This window comes from Mytilus californianus, unplaced genomic scaffold, assembly GCF_021869535.1.
Source record: "Mytilus californianus isolate M0D057914Y unplaced genomic scaffold, xbMytCali1.0.p SCAF_4, whole genome shotgun sequence".
NCBI classification, from domain to species: Eukaryota; Metazoa; Mollusca; class Bivalvia; order Mytilida; family Mytilidae; genus Mytilus; species Mytilus californianus.
The window spans coordinates 2,598,141-2,615,775 of NW_026262690.1; the positions used below are offsets into that span (position 1 = coordinate 2,598,141).

Here is a 17,635-nt window from a genome sequence, read left to right on the forward strand (position 1 = left end):
GACTAAGGACGCCAAGTGATGAGAATAGCTCATACGACAGATTGGGTCAGGAAAGGACAACATGGGTAACCGGTTCAAACTTTGAATTTGAAAAACAAGATGTGAGGTATACGTGAGTTAGGTGGCAACCACACGAAACAAATAATCAAAAGTCGTTTAGTAATTGTCTAAACAATGGGTCAAGCTAAAAATCAGACCCCGAGTTTACATTAAAGTTATGAAAACACTTAACAAAGATAGTCAAAGATCTGCCATTAATATCAAATTCTCCAAATCACAAATCGGTAGTTTTATTTTGTTAAACCTTTTTTATCCTAAAACCATCGCTTAAGTGGGACTTCTGTTTGGCTATGTGGGATTTATAAATACGCATCCACGTTCGGTCGTTACGGGGACCTTAATCCAACACCTCTATTTGGAGTACGCTGGACTAAATCCAACACCTCTATTTGGAGTACGCTGGACTAAATCCAACACTTCTATTTGGAGTACGCTGGACTAAATCCAACACCTCTATTTGGAGTACGCTGCCCTCAATCCAATTACATACCTTCATCTTCGAGTGACAGTCCTGCATCAACGTACTTTCATCCATGTCGACCTATATCACAGACCCTACCAATTGTATTGTGAACAACAAATCTAATTTGATTGTTGTTTGATTAAACGTCCAGTTGCAAATATTTAAAGAATATTTGTTGACGATACAAAGTTAATGATTAATACACAAGGCAGGTTCTACTAGATTGGTCGACCGAGATGATGGGCCGGAAATTTGGACTGTCATTTGAAAATGGGGTTATGTTATACAACAGGTCACATATGGACCCCTCAAAAAGTTTTTCCAAGCCGGCTTCTTTAACGTGTATAGAACGTACGCATTTGCCCTACACGAGGCATCGGATTAATGTCACCATTCCAACCTGACGTACCTGCGTATTTATATGTTCTGCACAGCCAAACGGAAGCCACAATTTAGCAAAGGTTTCACTGCCGGACGGAAGAAGTCCTGGAATCATTTTCATATACTCAGTACTCCCAGTCAACCCTTGGGGTTATACAGACATAAATATTTTTAGTGTAGAGAATAGGTTCTCTGTAAGGATGTTGAATGGAACAGAGGTCAAATATTTAAAAAAAAAAGGCACACACAAAAAAGATAATATAACTTTTCAGCAAGGCAACCTTATTGGATTTTAATATAACCGATGAGTAAATAACTTTTTATTTATTTCATTATTAATTTTCTACCATTATTTGGTATGATTGCCAATAAGACAACTCGCCACCAGAGACCAAATGACGTAGAATGTTAGCAGTTAAGCATGTCACGTCTGTGTTATTAAGTAGTGGTGGAATCAGGAGACAAACATTCGACTGAATACCCGTCGATCATGATGCAAAACTAAGAAAAACCTATCCACTGAAAGAAATATTCATTCGAACACTATCTTTCCAAATTATAGAGTGAGAAACCGCGGCAAGAGTAAGAGAGAACTTTTTTCCACCAAATCCACATCTTAGAACCTGGTGTTTTATTAAATGAAATAGATGCAGAACAGTAAAGGAAAGATAAAGTTTATCTGTGACATCATCCTCAATATTTTGTAATATTGGCCAAATGACCTTGCAAACTTACTTTACTACAATAACAGTTTTATCATAAATCAAACGTAAAAATCTTAAAATACATAAAATTTTACGCAGCATAATCAGATTTACTTGTACGAACCGTAAAAAACTGCAAAAGTTCCATATTAGCATCCGATTTCACCTGGATATATAGATATAAGAAGATGTGGTATGAGTGCCAATGAGACAACTCTCCATCCAAGTCAAAATTTATAAAAGTAAACCATTATAGGTCACAGTACGGTCTTCAACACGGAGCCTTGGCTCACACCGAACAGTAAGCTATAAAGGGCCCCAAAAAAATTACTAGTGTAAAACCATTCAAACGGGAAAACCAACGGTCTAATCTATATAAAAAACGAGAAACGAGAAACACTTATGAACCACATCAACAAACGACAACTACTGAACATCAGATTCCTGACTTAGGACAGGTGCAAACAAATGCAGCGGGTTTAAACGTTTTAATGGTACCAAACCTTCACCCTTTTTCCGAAACAATAGTGTAACATCACAACATAGAAAGACACACTATAAAATATCAACTGAAATAGCTTAACTCAATCAAAGGACATATTAACACCATTGAACATACACTGAACAAATAAATTTGACCTATGACACAATGTAAATACAAAATAAATAAACTAAGGGAAGAATACTAAAAGTAACATGTTATATCGGTAAGAAATGTTAAACAATTAAAGAAAAACAATAAGCTCGAACAAAAATATCAGCCATTTGCAAAAACTTTAAACACAGGTAAATGAAAATAATTTTGTTGGTAGGTATACGTGTACATGCATACCTAATGAAGCTAGTTTTTAAAGTGGAATATTGCATTTATTATTCATCACATTATATTTATTTCATTCATTTACTTACCAAAAAGTCTTATTTTTATTCGTGTAATTTTCTCGACTTTTTTAATTCGCAACTCGACTTTCGACACTCGACAACAAGAAACTCTCATTTTTGTCAATCTTTTTTGGATGTTATTTGTTGCTATGTAAAGAAACTTATTCAATTTATTAAATATTTATTTGAAGATGTCATTGAATATAAATAGATATCCTCCTAAATTATTGAAACTTAACCTCTTGATATAAGTTAGATACAAGCAAGCGGGTTAAAAACTTCTGGTCACAATGGAGACGTTTGATCCGATGTCTCATGTAGAGAAAGTGCCACTATCTTTGCACTCTCTCTGCACGTCAAAAACACTTTGCAACAACATATTCAGGGGTCTGTAGGTGACCTGTTCCAAGGCAAACTTTCTAAACATTATCTAACATACATTGTTTCCTGTGACGGTCATAATTATGCATGAAATAATTGCCACTTGAAATTAAGCTGCAACAGTCTTATAATCAATTATTTTAGGTTTTAAATTTTAACCTCTTTAGACAGACTTCAAAACGTATGACCGACTGTATGTTAAATTTATTCAACCAATTTTGATCATCTACACACGGTTTAAGACAATACTATAAGAATTTAATCTAATCAAGAACCCATAAAGGGCATCATTTACAACAATATTAAGCACAATATGATTGGAAAAAAGAAAAACTATATCCTAATATAATACTATCATATATTGGACAGGATCAGAGCCTAACACATCATGTGTCTTACATAACATTAACAATAATTGCATAATAATTTTATATATTTTGTATCCACCTGGATCTTATTTCTAAACACTTAATTATATAATTGCCTAGGCACATAAGAGTTGGTAAATGCTCATTTGTGAACAGCCAGAAATATTTTTTATCCTTGGGTAATTCTTTAAAATTATTACAAAAACTGTTTACTTTATCCCATAATAATTTTCTCTGTTCGTTATATAAAGGACAACTTACTGTGAAATGGGTCTCATCTTCAATATATGAAAACAAAGGATAAAGGACCTGCTATTAAAAAATACTGTACAAGAGATCCATTTAAGCAAAACTATTTCTTCCAAATTAAATAAACAATACCGGTATTACAATGTATACCAGTAAAGGATCGCAAAAGAGACCATGGGAGTCATTTATATAAATAGTATTTTCTTATCCAGAGATCAAAGTCGCAAATGAATCAAATCTGGCCTTTCAATCGAAAGCCTCTTAGACAAAGCCATTAAGAGTATACTAGTGTAAACCTTTGAGTACTTAATATAATGGAGAGAATGGCCATGAGTAATAGTATGGAGAGATATTATTATAATTATTATTGATTGAATCGTATAAACCGAAAACGATTTCCGTGTCGATTGCAACTCAATTATAAACCATACATGACCAAAATTTCTTGTCTGGTTGGACTAATGATGGACACTATTAATGGACGTGATCTTACGTCAAATATATATATGAATAAACTGAATATGCAAATATTTTTATTAACGTCTTGCTGGACAGGTTGGAACGCGTGTCTGTATATAAGATTCAACAGGTTGTTCAATAGTTTCACAAGTCCCAATAAATGTCTTTCCTTGATGTAGACGCCTCGTTATCCATGTCAAATCACAGGTACATTCTATAAGACAATTGGCCAAGTTTAAAGTCTTGAGTGCGGGGGTATTTATGATTGCTCTCGGAATCTGAGTCATGGCAGTGGATGAGAAATCAATAACCTCTAATGCCGGTAACGACTGAAATGCTTCAGTAGAAATGTATGCCAGAGGGTTGTGAGATACGTTCAATTTAGTTATTGTAGGCTGGTTACTCATATCATACCGTTCAATGCTTTGTATATTATTGTTCGATACATCAAGCTCTGCCATGCTGGGTAATTTAAGTAAAGCTTGTGGAATTCTATCAAGTTGGCATCCACTTAAACCCATTTTTGTGATGGAAGCATTAATGAGTAGTGACAAGGCATCATCGGCCACGTACCATAAGTTGTTTCTACCCATATTCAATTCTTTAAGATTGACAAGATTTCTCAAAACTGCAGGGAATCTTGATAATCCGTCATTTTGTAGACTTAACACTTTTAGTGGACTAGTTGTATGAGTTAAGGTGGCAAAAGCTTGGGCAAATATTCCACTGTCATGTACATGAATATTGTCATCAAAATATAGTTCCTGGAGCTGTGTAAGTTGTGATATTGCCAGTGGTATTTGTCTAAGTTGTGTGTGAGATATGTGCAACTTTCTTAACGTGTGTTCAAACCCATGAAATCCATCATAGGGTATATTTGCTAGATACCCTCCCTCATAGTTCAAGGTATCTAATTTCGGAAAATGGGTTAAGGCAACTCTCGGCCAAGTAGCAATATTTCTTCCTCCAAAGTGAAATTCCGTTATTGTGTCCCCAATTAGACGAAACACGTTATCAGTAGAACCTCTATCCAATGTTGTTCCATCTGGAAAAGCGTTCTCCTTGATATCTAAATACGACAACTTATTCAATTTGCCAATATCCTGGGCCTGTGACAAATCCCTCAAATTATTAGATCTAAGTGTTAATTTTACAAGTGTATCATAAACAGCATCAAAAGCTCCATCCTGAATGGATGTTATATGATTGTGACCTAAATTTATCTCTAAATCTTTGTGTGTTAGTCCTTTAAATGCATGAATAGGAACGGTTCGTATGTTATTATTATTGAGGTTTACAATTGTTATTGAATCAGGATTTGGGATCGTTGTAAAATTTGGTATTGAAGTACGTCCAGAGTTTGCGCAATCGTACACATGTCCAATCGTTTTACACGCTCCATCCACCGTCACCGTGGTACTAACCAACACTAATGCCAATAATAGCAACATCTGAAACAAAATATTATTGAATTAAGAGACGTACCGATCAATATAACAGAAGAATAACCGTGATAATGTGCAATGTTCTGCATTATATTTGAAAATGCTGAAAAAGTTCTCGTTCTCATTTACACTGTGTGCATCTCGTTATTGTAGAATGAACAAAGGGGTTTCTTTGTATTATATGGTTTAAGGTCAAACATTTTGTTTCTTTGTATTATATGGTTTAAGGTCAAACATTTTCCAATAAAACTGATTTTAACTTCTTCAGATCTTATTATTTATTTGAATGTTTTATTCTATCGGAAGATTTTTTGAAATTTTGTAATTAAATTAAATCGTACGGAAAGTTTTTATATATATATCGTTATTAAACAGATAAGACATATATTAGAATTATTTCGTTGGACATTTTTGGTGGTTCACATTGCTGGAAGCCTTACGGTGACCTTGAGTTGTCAACACTTGGTAATTGATGGATAGTCGTCTTCTCAGTGGCACTCATACCATATCTTCTTTTTATATCTAACTCAATTGTTTAACATCTTAAGAAGAAGAAAAAATATTGCATGTACAAAATAAATAAATCGAATTACAAAAAAGATTTGTGTTAATGTTTCCACGCAATAGCTTCAGTATGTTTACGATAAAAATGTTTGTCTTACCTGTTAAATCGTTGTCACAGTTCTAAAAGTAAGGGTACAGTTTGTCATGTGCATATTCTCTTATCTTGAAGATAACATATTCCACCTATATCTAAACAATGTATTGGAATATACTTTTTTTAAATAAATCTATTAAATGTGATTATACAGAACTCAATATTTAGTTTTATTATAAACATCTACAGTGGTAAACGTTTTGACCAGGTTATAGATATAAGAAGATGTGGTATGAGTGCCAATGAGACAACTCTCCATCCAAGTCAAAATTTATAAAAATAAACCATTAATAGGTCAAAGTACGGTCTTCAACACGGAGCCTTGGCTCACACCGAACAGCAAGCTATAAAGGGCCCCAAAAATTACTAGTGTAAAACCATTCAAACGGGAAAACCAACGGTCTAATCTATATAAAAAACGAGAAACGAGAAACACTTATGAACCACATCAATAAACGACAACTACTGAACATCAGATTCCTGACTTAGGACAGGTGTACTAGTAATCTATATCCCTGTTGTAGTATTTTTGTATATACAAATGTAACGCTAAATTCTTAATTGACATTCACTGTAAACTTGCTGATATTAAATCAATTTCATAAAAGATAGTAATTCTATTTCTCATAATAATTCAGAAATTCACATGACAAAAACTATACATTTTTTAAGCAGTGATTAGTGCAATGACGGCATGGTCAAGTGAACCCTGTTTGACGGACACGAAGACCTTGCAAGAATCTCATATACCAAATATAGTTATTCTATTTCTCATAATGATTTAGAAATTTATATGACAAAAAAACTAGACATTTTTTTATCAGTCGCTAAACCATAGAAACGAGGTTAGGGACAATGGACATATGACAGACTAAAATTTCGTAACATTATGCATTCTTTTTTCTATCATTTTAATACGACCCCAGGGTAGACTTGGTATGTCGGAATGGGAACGTTAAAACCGATGACCCGTGTATTGTGAGTGCTCCGTATGTGACTTGTTGAAAAGCAAAATTTTGTCTTCCCTCATGCAACGTAACCTCATTTTCCAATATGTGTCGGACTTGTTAATTTGGTATTGCCCTAAATATACATTACATATTGACTACTGTACGTTAAGCAAACAACAATCAATCAATCAATCATCTTTGTTTCTGCACTTATCAATATGATCTTCTAGTAAAGTAGTTATAAGAAACTAAGGTTTCAACTCCCTCAGGCAAAGTTGACCTTAGATGGATTTGGCTAATTTTTTTTTATCTTTTTGTTCATATAGCCCTTCAACTGTTCTTATTCATCCTTGAATTTCAAATATTCGGCTTTGAGCGTTCCTGATGAAGGTAAATCCAGAAAAGCATTTCATACACATAAAATTTAGAAAGTGTTGTTTTCATTTTGTATAGTTTCCCAGAGTAACCGCTTTGAAAAAAATATAACAAACAATACATCTCTAGAACTAAGAGGAATTGCTAGGCTAGAGGCTAACAATAAGTTTCTAACCGATAAAAAACTTTCGTATCACAAACCGTTCTTCGAATAAAAGAACAAATAATTCAGAAGTTTCAGCACAAAAGAAGCAAAATTCGGTTCGTTTTGTCTCTTATAGAAAAGACATTTGGTAATATTTTATCTATAACTTATGCATAAAAATGTGTTATTCTGAGAAAACGTATTTGATTACACTGCAAAGATAAGACTAAATTATTCCAATATAAAATCTGCTTCCCAATGGGAAAAGAACTGTAACTCCCTTTCTCTTCCGTCACATTCAAAATTTGTTTAAGGAATTTATTTTTAATGTGATCCATGTTATCAGTGCTCTACTAAAATTGTATTTACTATTAAGCATACATTATACAATGAATGTCGTATAACAATATGTTATTGACAAAAACCCTTGAATTTTAAAACATTTTTTTCACACACTCGTTTTATCTTTTTTTTTCTCCGTTAATTGATTTAAAAACACGAGCAATGTATTCCTTTTGGTTTTTTTTTTTCAATCTGACAAGGACTAGAGATTAACGTTACCCTTTCAATATAAATGAGATAATTTTAGGGAAAATCTTGAAGCTTTCCAATTTTTGATAGAGAAATTCGTCTTACTTTCCAAGTGTTACTCACTCTTACTAACGCAAAAATTATTTAAAATAAACATTAACTTGCTCATTTAAAACATGAAGCAAAACTTCTAAAATGTTTCTTTTGTTTTTGTTCATTAAGAATCTGTTCAACTTGTTCGGGTACACAAGCGTGTCTGTGCTGTTTATGCAGAGAATTTTATGAAGTACAGCAACCGATATTTGAGTGTAGGATGACATGATTACATCTCAACGGATTAACTACTCACTCTGGATTACAATAACTGTGAGGATTAAGGTACCTCATGTGGAGCAGAATCTGCTTACCCTTCCAGAGCATCTGAGATCATCCCCAGTATTTGGTGGGGTTCGTGTTGCTCAGTCTTTAGTTTTCTATGTTGTGTTTTGTGTACTATTGTTTGTCTGTTGATCTTTTTCTTTTTTAGTCATGGCGTTGTCAGTTTATTTTCGACTTATGAGTTTGAATGTCCCTTTGGTATCTTTCGCCTCTCTTGAAATGGTGGAGATTAGAGGCAACAGTATTGGTATCTTTCGCCTCTCTTGATATGGTGGAGATTAGAGGCAACAGTATTGGTATCTTTCGCCTCTCTTGATATGGTGGAAATTAGAGGCAACAGTACTAGTAGTTTACCGATGTTCAAATCTTGTAAATCGATTAAGAAAAGATAAATCAAGGTAACAAACACAAACTGAGGAAATCATATGAATCCCAAAAGGAGGGAGAGGGCAAGTATCTCCTGTTATGCATGCAGCACCCGTCATGTGAGAGAGGGCAAGTATCTCCTGTTATGCATGCAGCAACCGCCATGTGAGAGAGGGCAAGTATCTCCTGTTATGCATGCAGCACCCGTCATGTGAGAGAGGGCAAGTATCTCCTGTTATGCATGCAGCACCCGCCATGTGAGTCCACACTCGGTCAACATGTCATAATCGGGAATGGGACACAATCAGTATTAACAATTACAGATAAGTCGACTCTTCTGGTATTCAAATATTAGGAAACATGTCGCTGGTGAGTGGAGTAACAGACATATCGTATCGGTCAACTAATTCGTGATTGTGACCGTAAAAATTATGTAGTGTCGATTTCACTGGTTGTTAATTACTCTGTTGGAGTAGTTTTTTTGTGTAAGGAGAACACCCTTGCAAATTAAGTCTGTATAGTGTGCACATGCACGGGTGTAACGTATCATTTGAGATCGGACCGAGTATTTTACTGTTGAGAAAGGGAAAGTTGACATAATAACGTTTGTCAGCGATCCTAGTTTGAAGTTGTTTGATTGTCTTAGTGTTTTATTATGAGCATAAACCATTCAAATTTGTGGCGCATTTCATAATTCAACTTTTTTTATCATTACTATACATTGATCCTTAACAGATATAAACATACGTTGATCCTTTATAAATCAAGTTATGTTATGTCACTGATATCATATAAAGTATTTCTGCAGCCTGGTTGGTAAAGTGTTAAAAGAAGTTACTTTGTTTAATGGTTATTCAAGTCGTACAACAAATGACATTTGTTTCTGAATGCTTATTTACCTCTTAGAAGTACGTGTTATTTTACCTTTTTCACTGATTATATAGTGTAAGGAATTTTGATATGTTCAGTGATGTATTTAAAGAAATGATAACACTGTCTTGACTCAGTCACTGTTTTAGTTCTTTAAATCGTCACAATAAAATGTATTTTTAATAGAGTTGTTTTTATTCGCAATCGTATTTTTAGACCGGCTCACAAGCACACATTTACTCATGTATGGTTATATGCATTTGTATATAAGTACCTCTTGACTCAGTCACTGTTTTAGTTCTTTAAATCGTCAGAATAAAATGTATTTTTAATAGAGTTGTTTTTATTCGCAATCGTAATTTTAGACCGGCTCACAAGCACACATTTGCTCATGTATGGTTATATGCATTTGTATATAAGTAAAACGTGCATGTGGAAACATATACACATTTACAAGTAGTGTATATTTAGCCCAGTAGTCAACACTATGGTCATAATTACAGATTACCTGTTTACAAAATTTTGAATTTTCGAAATACTAAGGGTTTTCTACCCCAGGAATAGATTACCTTAGCTTTATTTGGCAAAACTTTTAGGAATTTGGATCCTCAATTCTCTTTGTACTAGTGTATTTTATTTGGTCATTTTAACTTTTTTGATTCGAGCGTCACTGATGAGTCTAGCTTACGAAATTTCAATCCTGGCATATATGATGAGTTTATTTACGTTAACAACACTGCAAAAGTCATTGTTTACCATCATTTTAATTAGTCTGGTCATGCAATCCTATCTTTGCGAGTTCGCATTATCGAAAAAAATATACCAATACTAACAACATTCGATAAACAAAAGGAAGACTAATGGATTCAAGAATTGGGAACTGCGACACCATATTGTTGCAATGACAAAATTGGTAGCAAAAGTATTCTATCTAGTCCTTCCTGTAGCTCGGTGAATTTGATGAATATATTCAACTCTACTCCTCGACGTAGACGCAATCATTGCCATCGTCATTATACATCACCTACTCTCCATGATGTCTCTATTAATGATCTTCTGCCATTTATACAAAAGCCGTTGGGTATTCATCACTTTTACACGAAGCTTTACTCACTACCCCATTCAAAATTTCATTTTCTGTACAACTTATGTTTGGAAACCACTGTTACAAACCCCCATTCAAACCAATACAAACTTACAGCTATCATCTCTGATATTGCCAGTAACAGACTTTTCAGACCGGTTCGCAAAGGAAAAGATGAAAAGGATAAAAGATCCTTTCTAAAACTTTTCTTTGCCAACAAAGGTCTCGATTCCATCAACTTGGCCAATATCCTTCATCATAAATCAGTTCAATTAAACAATACCTCCCTTCTTTAAAGATCACTCTGCACCTATCATCTCTTGTATCTATACCAAACCAATTGCAACTTAAATTTTCAATTACAAAGACGTATTGTGGGATCTCAACATTGACGACTTCAAGCTACTCTCATCCTCCTGTGCTAGCTCCCGATTCATATATAATCCGGCTGGTCACGTTATTACTGGCGACCAGAACATAATCAATAACACTTCTCTGCGAAATATGTTATCCAAAGGCCCGAAATATGGTGAGCCTCAATCCATCATTTGGAAACACAAGTTTAAAATATTGATGGATTTATTTAAGGATTATAGGGGCAATGGGCTAAAGGCGAAAAATAAGAAGTAAATACTATTTCCGAATGGGTTATGGTTATGAGGTCGTTGATACAAATTAGAATTAAAAAACTAAATTGGTCTATAAATTCACGTGCTGCATCGATCTCCAAAGACCAAAATGTTTGTAAGCACCTATCCTACCTCCGTGTTGATGTCCCCGCAGATAAAGCCCCAAACAACATAGTTTTTGTGTGTAAATGACATTACATAAGCTGCTTGATAAAAGAATTATGTATTGACAACTCACTTGGAAACTCAACATATACCCCAACGACACTTATCAAGGAGTAAATCCTGAATAATCATAGGTCTGTTCTATGTTCCTTTGAAATTTCATCCTAAGATGAAGAACTGGATCTTCCTTCACTGTATTGGATACCTAAATTACATAAGTGTCCTAACACACAACGTTATATTACTGGGGCTTCCAAGTGCTCCAAGAAACCTATTTCTAAATTATTAACATCTATTTTATCAGCAATCAAAGCCGGGCTTCAAAGTTATTTTAAAAATACCTACTCTAGGGACGACGTGAATCTGGCCATGCGGTCATAAAACTTTCGAGTACAATTTTTATACTCAGACTCGGAAATCAACCAATCAAATCCCTTGCTTTAGTGTTTCGAGCACAAATTTTGTACTCCTAGTACTGATTAAAGTTGTATGGCCGAGGGTCCAGATGTGGATACTTAAAAATTCGAAAGATCTGTGAGAGTACATACAATCTAAGTCTCCTTGCATTTGATTTTTCTACCCTTTACACAAGTATTGCCAATTCCAAACTAAAAGACAAATTGAAAGAATTTGTTCTGCTTTGTTTCATAAAAAAGAATTGCCAAAGTAGATACAAATATCTGGTCTTTAAGGGAGGGATAAATCTTAGTTTGTAAAAAATCAGTCTGATTCAAACAGTTGTGCTCCTCTTCCTGCCGACTTCTTTCTTTATTCTTATGAGGCTGACTGACTTCATCCAGGAGCTTCGTAGGAAGAATGAAAAGAAGTTAGCATTATCCTTCATCTTCACTTTCTGCTATATAGATGATGTTCTCTCACTAAAAAAGTCAAAGTTTGGTGACTATGTTGAAAGCATCTATCTCATCGAACTTGAAATAAATGGTGCAACAGATACAGTTTAAGTTTAGTCTGCCTCATATCTTGACTTACATCTAGAAATTGACAATGTTTCTTGTTTCTCGTTTTTTTATATAGATTAGACCGTTGGTTTTCCTGTTTGAATTGTTTCACACTAGCTATTTTGGGGCCCTTTATAGCTTACTGTTCGGTGTGAGCCAAGGCTCCGTGTTGAAGGCCGTACTTTGACAAATTGTTAACTCTTTATACATTGTGACTTGGATGGAGAGTTGTCTCATTGGCACTCATACCACATCTTCTTATCTATAATGAGGGTTGGTTGAGAAAAAAACTTTACGACAAAAGAGATGAAAAAAAATACTGTACAAGAGATCCATTTAAGCAAAACTATTTCTTCCCAATTAAATAAACAATACCGGTATTACAATGTATACCAGTAAAGGATCGCAAAAGAGGCCATGGGAGTCATTTATATGAATAGTATTTTCTTATCCAGAGATCAAAGTCGCTAATGAATCAAATCTGGCCTTTCAATCGAAAGCCTCTTAGACAAAGCCCTTAAGAGTATACTAATGTAAACCTTTGAGTACTTAATATAATGGAGAGAATGGCCATGAGTAATAGTATGGTGAGATATTCTAATAATTATTATTGATTGAATCGTATAAACCGAAAACGATTTCCGTGTCGATTGCAACTCAATTATAAACCATACATGACCAAAATTTCTTGTCTGGTTGGACTAATGATGGACACTATTAATGGACGTGATCTTACGTCAAATATATATATGAATAAACTGAATATGCAAATATTTTTATTAACGTCTTGCTGGACAGGTTGGAACGCGTGTCTGTATATAAGATTCAACAGGTTGTTCAATAGTTTCACAAGTCCCAATAAATGTCTTTCCTTGATGTAGACGCCTCGTTATCCATGTCAAATCACAGGTACATTCTATAAGACAATTGGCCAAGTTTAAAGTCTTGAGTGCGGGGGTATTTATGATTGCTCTCGGAATCTGAGTCATGGCAGTGGATGAGAAATCAATAACCTCTAATGCCGGCAACGACTGAAATGCTTCAGTAGAAATGTATGCCAGAGGGTTGTGAGATACGTTCAATTTAGTTATTGTAGGCTGGTTACTCATATCATACCGTTCAATGCTTTGTATATTATTGTTCGATACATCAAGCTCTGCCATGCTGGGTAATTTAAGTAAAGCTTGTGGAATTCTATCAAGTTGGCATCCACTTAAACCCATTTTTGTGATGGAAGCATTAATGAGTAGTGACAAGGCATCATCGGCCACGTACCATAAGTTGTTTCTACCCATATTCAATTCTTTAAGATTGACAAGATTTCTCAAAACTGCAGGGAATCTTGATAATCCGTCATTTTGTAGACTTAACACTTTTAGTGGACTAGTTGTATGAGTTAAGGTGGCAAAAGCTTGGGCAAATATTCCACTGTCATGTACATGGATATTGTCATCAAAATATAGTTCCTGGAGCTGTGTAAGTTGTGATATTGCCAGTGGTATTTGTCTAAGTTGTGTGTGAGATATGTGCAACTTTCTTAACGTGTGTTCAAACCCATGAAATCCATCATATGGTACGTTGGCTAGATACCCTCCTTCGTAGTTCAAGGTATCTAATTTCGGAAAATGGGTTAAGGCAACTCTCGGCCAAGTGGCAATATTTCTTCCTCCAAAGTGAAATTCAGTTATAGTGTCCCCAATTAGACGAAACACGTTATCAGTAGTACCTCTATCCAATGTTGTTCCATCTGGAAAATCGTTATCCTTGATATCTAAATACGACAACTTATTCAATTTGCCAATATCCTGGGCCTGTGACAAATCCCTCAAATTATTAGATCTAAGTGTTAGTTTTATTAGTGTATCATAAACAGCATCAAAAGCTCCATCCTGAATGGATGTTATATTATTGTGACCTAAATTTATCTCTAAATCTTTGTGTGTTAATCCTTTAAATGCATGAATAGGAACGGTTCTTATGAGATTATTATTGAGGTTTACAATTGTTATTGAACCAGGATTTGGGATCGTTGTAAAATCTGGTATTGAAGTACGTCCAGAGTTTGCGCAATCGTACACATGTCCAATTGTTTTGCACGCTCCATCCACCGTCACCGTGGTACTAACCAACACTAATGCCAATAATAGCAACATCTGAAACAAAATATTATTGAATTAAGAGACGTACCGATCAATATAAAAGAAGAATAACCACCGTGATAATGTGCAATGTTCTGCATTATATTTGAAAATGCTGAAAAAGTTCTCGTTCTCATTTACACTGTATGTATCTAAATCATTGTAGAATGAACAAAGGGGTTTCTTTGTATTATATGGTTTAAGGTAAAACATTTTGTTTCTTTGTATTACGGTATATGGTTTAAGGTCAAACATTTTCCAATAAAACTGATTTTAATTTCTTCAGATTTTATTATTTATTTGAATGTTTTATTCTATCGGAAGATTTTTTGAAATTTTGTAATTAAATTAAATCGTACGGAAAGCTTTTATATATATCGTTATTAAACAGGTAAGACATATATTAGAATTGTTTCGTTGGACATTTTTGGTGGTTCATATTGCTGGAAGCCTTATGGTGACCTTGAGTTGTCAACACTTGGTCATTGATGGATAGTCGTCTTCTCAGTGGCACTCATACCATATCTTCTTTTTATATTTAACTTAAATTGTTTAACATCTTAAAAAGAAGAAAAAATATTGCATGTACAAAATTGATAAATCGAATTACAAAAAAGATTTGTGTTAATGTTTCCACGCAATAGCTTCAGTATGTCTACGATAAAAATGTTCGTCTTACCTGTTAAATCGTTGTCACAGTTCTAAAAGTAAGGGTACAGTTTGTCATGTGCATATTCTCTTATCTTGAAGATAACATATTCCACCTATATCTAAACAATGTATTGGAATGTAATTTTTTTAAATAAATCTATTAAATGTGATTATACAGAATTCAATATATAGTTTTATTATAAACATCTACAGTGGTAAACGTTTTGACCAGGTTATAGATATAAGAAGATGTGGTATGAGTGCCAATGAGACAACTCTCCATCCAAGTCAAAATTTATAAAAGTAAACCATTATAGGTCAAAGTGCGGTCTTCAATACGGAGCCTTGGCTCACACCGAACAGCAAGCTATAAAGGGCCCCAAAAATTACTAGTGTAAAACCATTCAAACGGGAAAACCAACGGTCTAATCTATATAAAAAACGAGAAACGAGAAACACTTATGAACCACATCAACAAACGACAACCCCTGAACATCAGATTCCTGACTTAGGACAGGTGTACTAGTAATCTATATCCCTGTTGTAGTATTTTTGTATATACAAATGTAACGCTAAATTCTTAATTGACATTCACTGTAAACTTGCTGATATTAAATCAATTTCATAAAAGATAGTAATTCTATTTCTCATAATAATTCAGAAATTCACATGACAAAAACTATACATTTTTTAAGCAGTGATTAGTGCAATGACGGCATGGTCAAGTGAACCCTGTTTGACGGACACGAAGACCTTGCAAGAATCTCATATACCAAATATAGTTATTCTATTTCTCATAATGATTTAGAAATTTATATGACAAAAAACTAGACATTTTTTTATCAGTCGCTAAACCATAGAAACGAGGTTAGGGACAATGGACATATGACAGACTAAAATTTCGTAACATTATGCATTCTTTTTTCTATCATTTTAATACGACCCCAGGGTAGACTTGGTATGTCGGAATGGGAACGTTAAAACCGATGACCCGTGTATTGCGAGTGCTCCGTATGTGACTTGTTGAAAAGCAAAATTTTGTCTTCCCTCATGCAACGTAACCTCATTTTCCAATATGTGTCGGACTTGTTAATTTGGTATTGCCCTAAATATACATTACATATTGACTACTGTACGTTAAGCAAACAACAATCAATCAATCAATCATCTTTGTTTCTGCACTTATCAATATGATCTTCTAGTAAAGTAGTTATAAGAAACTAAGGTTTCAACTCCCTCAGGCAAAGTTGACCTTAGATGGATTTGGCTAATTTTTTTTTATCTTTTTGTTCATATAGCTCTTCAACTGTTCTTATTCATCCTTGACTTTCAAATATTCTGCTTTGAGCGTTCCTGATGAAGGTAAATCCAGAAAAGCATTTCATACACATAAAATTTAGAAAGTGTTGTTTTCATTTTGTATAGTTTCCCAGAGTAACCGCTTTGAAAAAAATATAACAAACAATACATCTCTAGAACTAAGAGGAATTGCTAGGCTAGAGGCTAACAATGATTTTCTAACCGATAAAAAACTTTCGTATCACAAACCGTTCTTCGAATAAAAGAACAAATAATTCAGAAGTTTCAGCACAAAAGAAGCAAAATTCGGTTCGTTTTGTCTCTTATAGAAAAGACATTAGGTAATATTTTATCTATAACTTATGCATAAAAATGTGTTATTCTGAGAAAACGTATTTGATTATACTGAAAAGATAAGACTAAATTATTCCAATATAAAATCTGCTTCCCAATGGGAAAAGAACTGTAACTCCCTTTCTCTTCCGTCACATTCAAAATTTGTTTAAGGAATTTATTTTTAATGTGATCCATGTTATCAGTGCTCTACTAAAATTGTATTTACTATTAAGCATACATTATACAATGAATGTCGTATAACAATATGTTATTGACAAAAACCCTTGAATTTTAAAATATTTTTTTCACACACTCGTTTTATCTTTTTTTTTTCCGTTAATTGATTTAAAAACACGAGCAATGTATTCCTTTTGGTTTTTTTTTCAATCTGACAAGGACTAGAGATTAACGTTACCCTTTCAATATAAATGAGATAATTTTAGGGAAAATCTTGAAGCTTTCCAATTTTTGATAGAGAAATTCGTCTTACTTTCCAAGTGTTACTCACTCTTACTAACGCAAAAATTATTTAAAATAAACATTAACTTGCTCATTTAAAACATGAAGCAAAACTTCTAAAATGTTTCTTTTGTTTTTGTTCATTAAGAATCTGTTCAACTTGTTCGGGTACACAAGCGTGTCTGTGCTGTTTATGCAGAGAATTTTATGAAGTACAGCAACCGATATTTGAGTGTAGGATGACATGATT

General features: G+C 33.9%; 2 protein-coding genes across 2 annotated transcripts; both read right to left on the reverse strand.

Annotated features, from left to right (window-relative positions):
• Positions 1–445: 445 nt before the first annotated feature.
• Positions 446–5,481, reverse strand: LOC127698844 (leucine-rich repeat-containing G-protein coupled receptor 5-like). Its single transcript, XM_052202528.1, has 3 exons — positions 5,433–5,481; positions 4,259–5,160; positions 446–601 (listed from the first exon to the last, which is right to left on the reverse strand). Exons 1-3 carry the CDS (start codon positions 5,479–5,481, stop codon positions 446–448), a joined length of 1,107 nt encoding a protein of 368 aa, XP_052058488.1.
• A 7,800-nt stretch (positions 5,482–13,281) lies between these two features.
• On the reverse strand, positions 13,282–15,400 carry LOC127698925 (leucine-rich repeat-containing G-protein coupled receptor 5-like). Its single transcript, XM_052202651.1, has 2 exons — positions 15,320–15,400; positions 13,282–14,655 (listed from the first exon to the last, which is right to left on the reverse strand). The coding sequence occupies exon 2, from the start codon at positions 14,653–14,655 to the stop codon at positions 13,282–13,284; it is 1,374 nt and encodes a 457-aa protein (XP_052058611.1). The 5' UTR covers positions 15,320–15,400.
• Between the last annotated feature and the right edge of the window lie 2,235 nt (positions 15,401–17,635).

Bases quoted from the DNA above. Each gene is read 5' to 3' on its own strand.
- LOC127698844 (XM_052202528.1), bottom strand. From the start codon at position 5,481: ATGCAGAACATTGCACATTATCACGGTTATTCTTCTGTTATATTGATC. The intron at 5,161-5,432 runs GTACGTCTCTTA...AGATAAATTTAG, and splicing joins TTCTTCTGTTATATTGATCG to GTCACAATCATATAACATCC. The intron at 602-4,258 runs GTTATTGATTTC...TCTGTGATATAG, and splicing joins AGTCGTTACCGGCATTAGAG to GTCGACATGGATGAAAGTAC.
- LOC127698925 (XM_052202651.1), bottom strand. From the start codon at position 14,655: ATGTTGCTATTATTGGCATTAGTGTTGGTTAGTACCACGGTGACGGTG.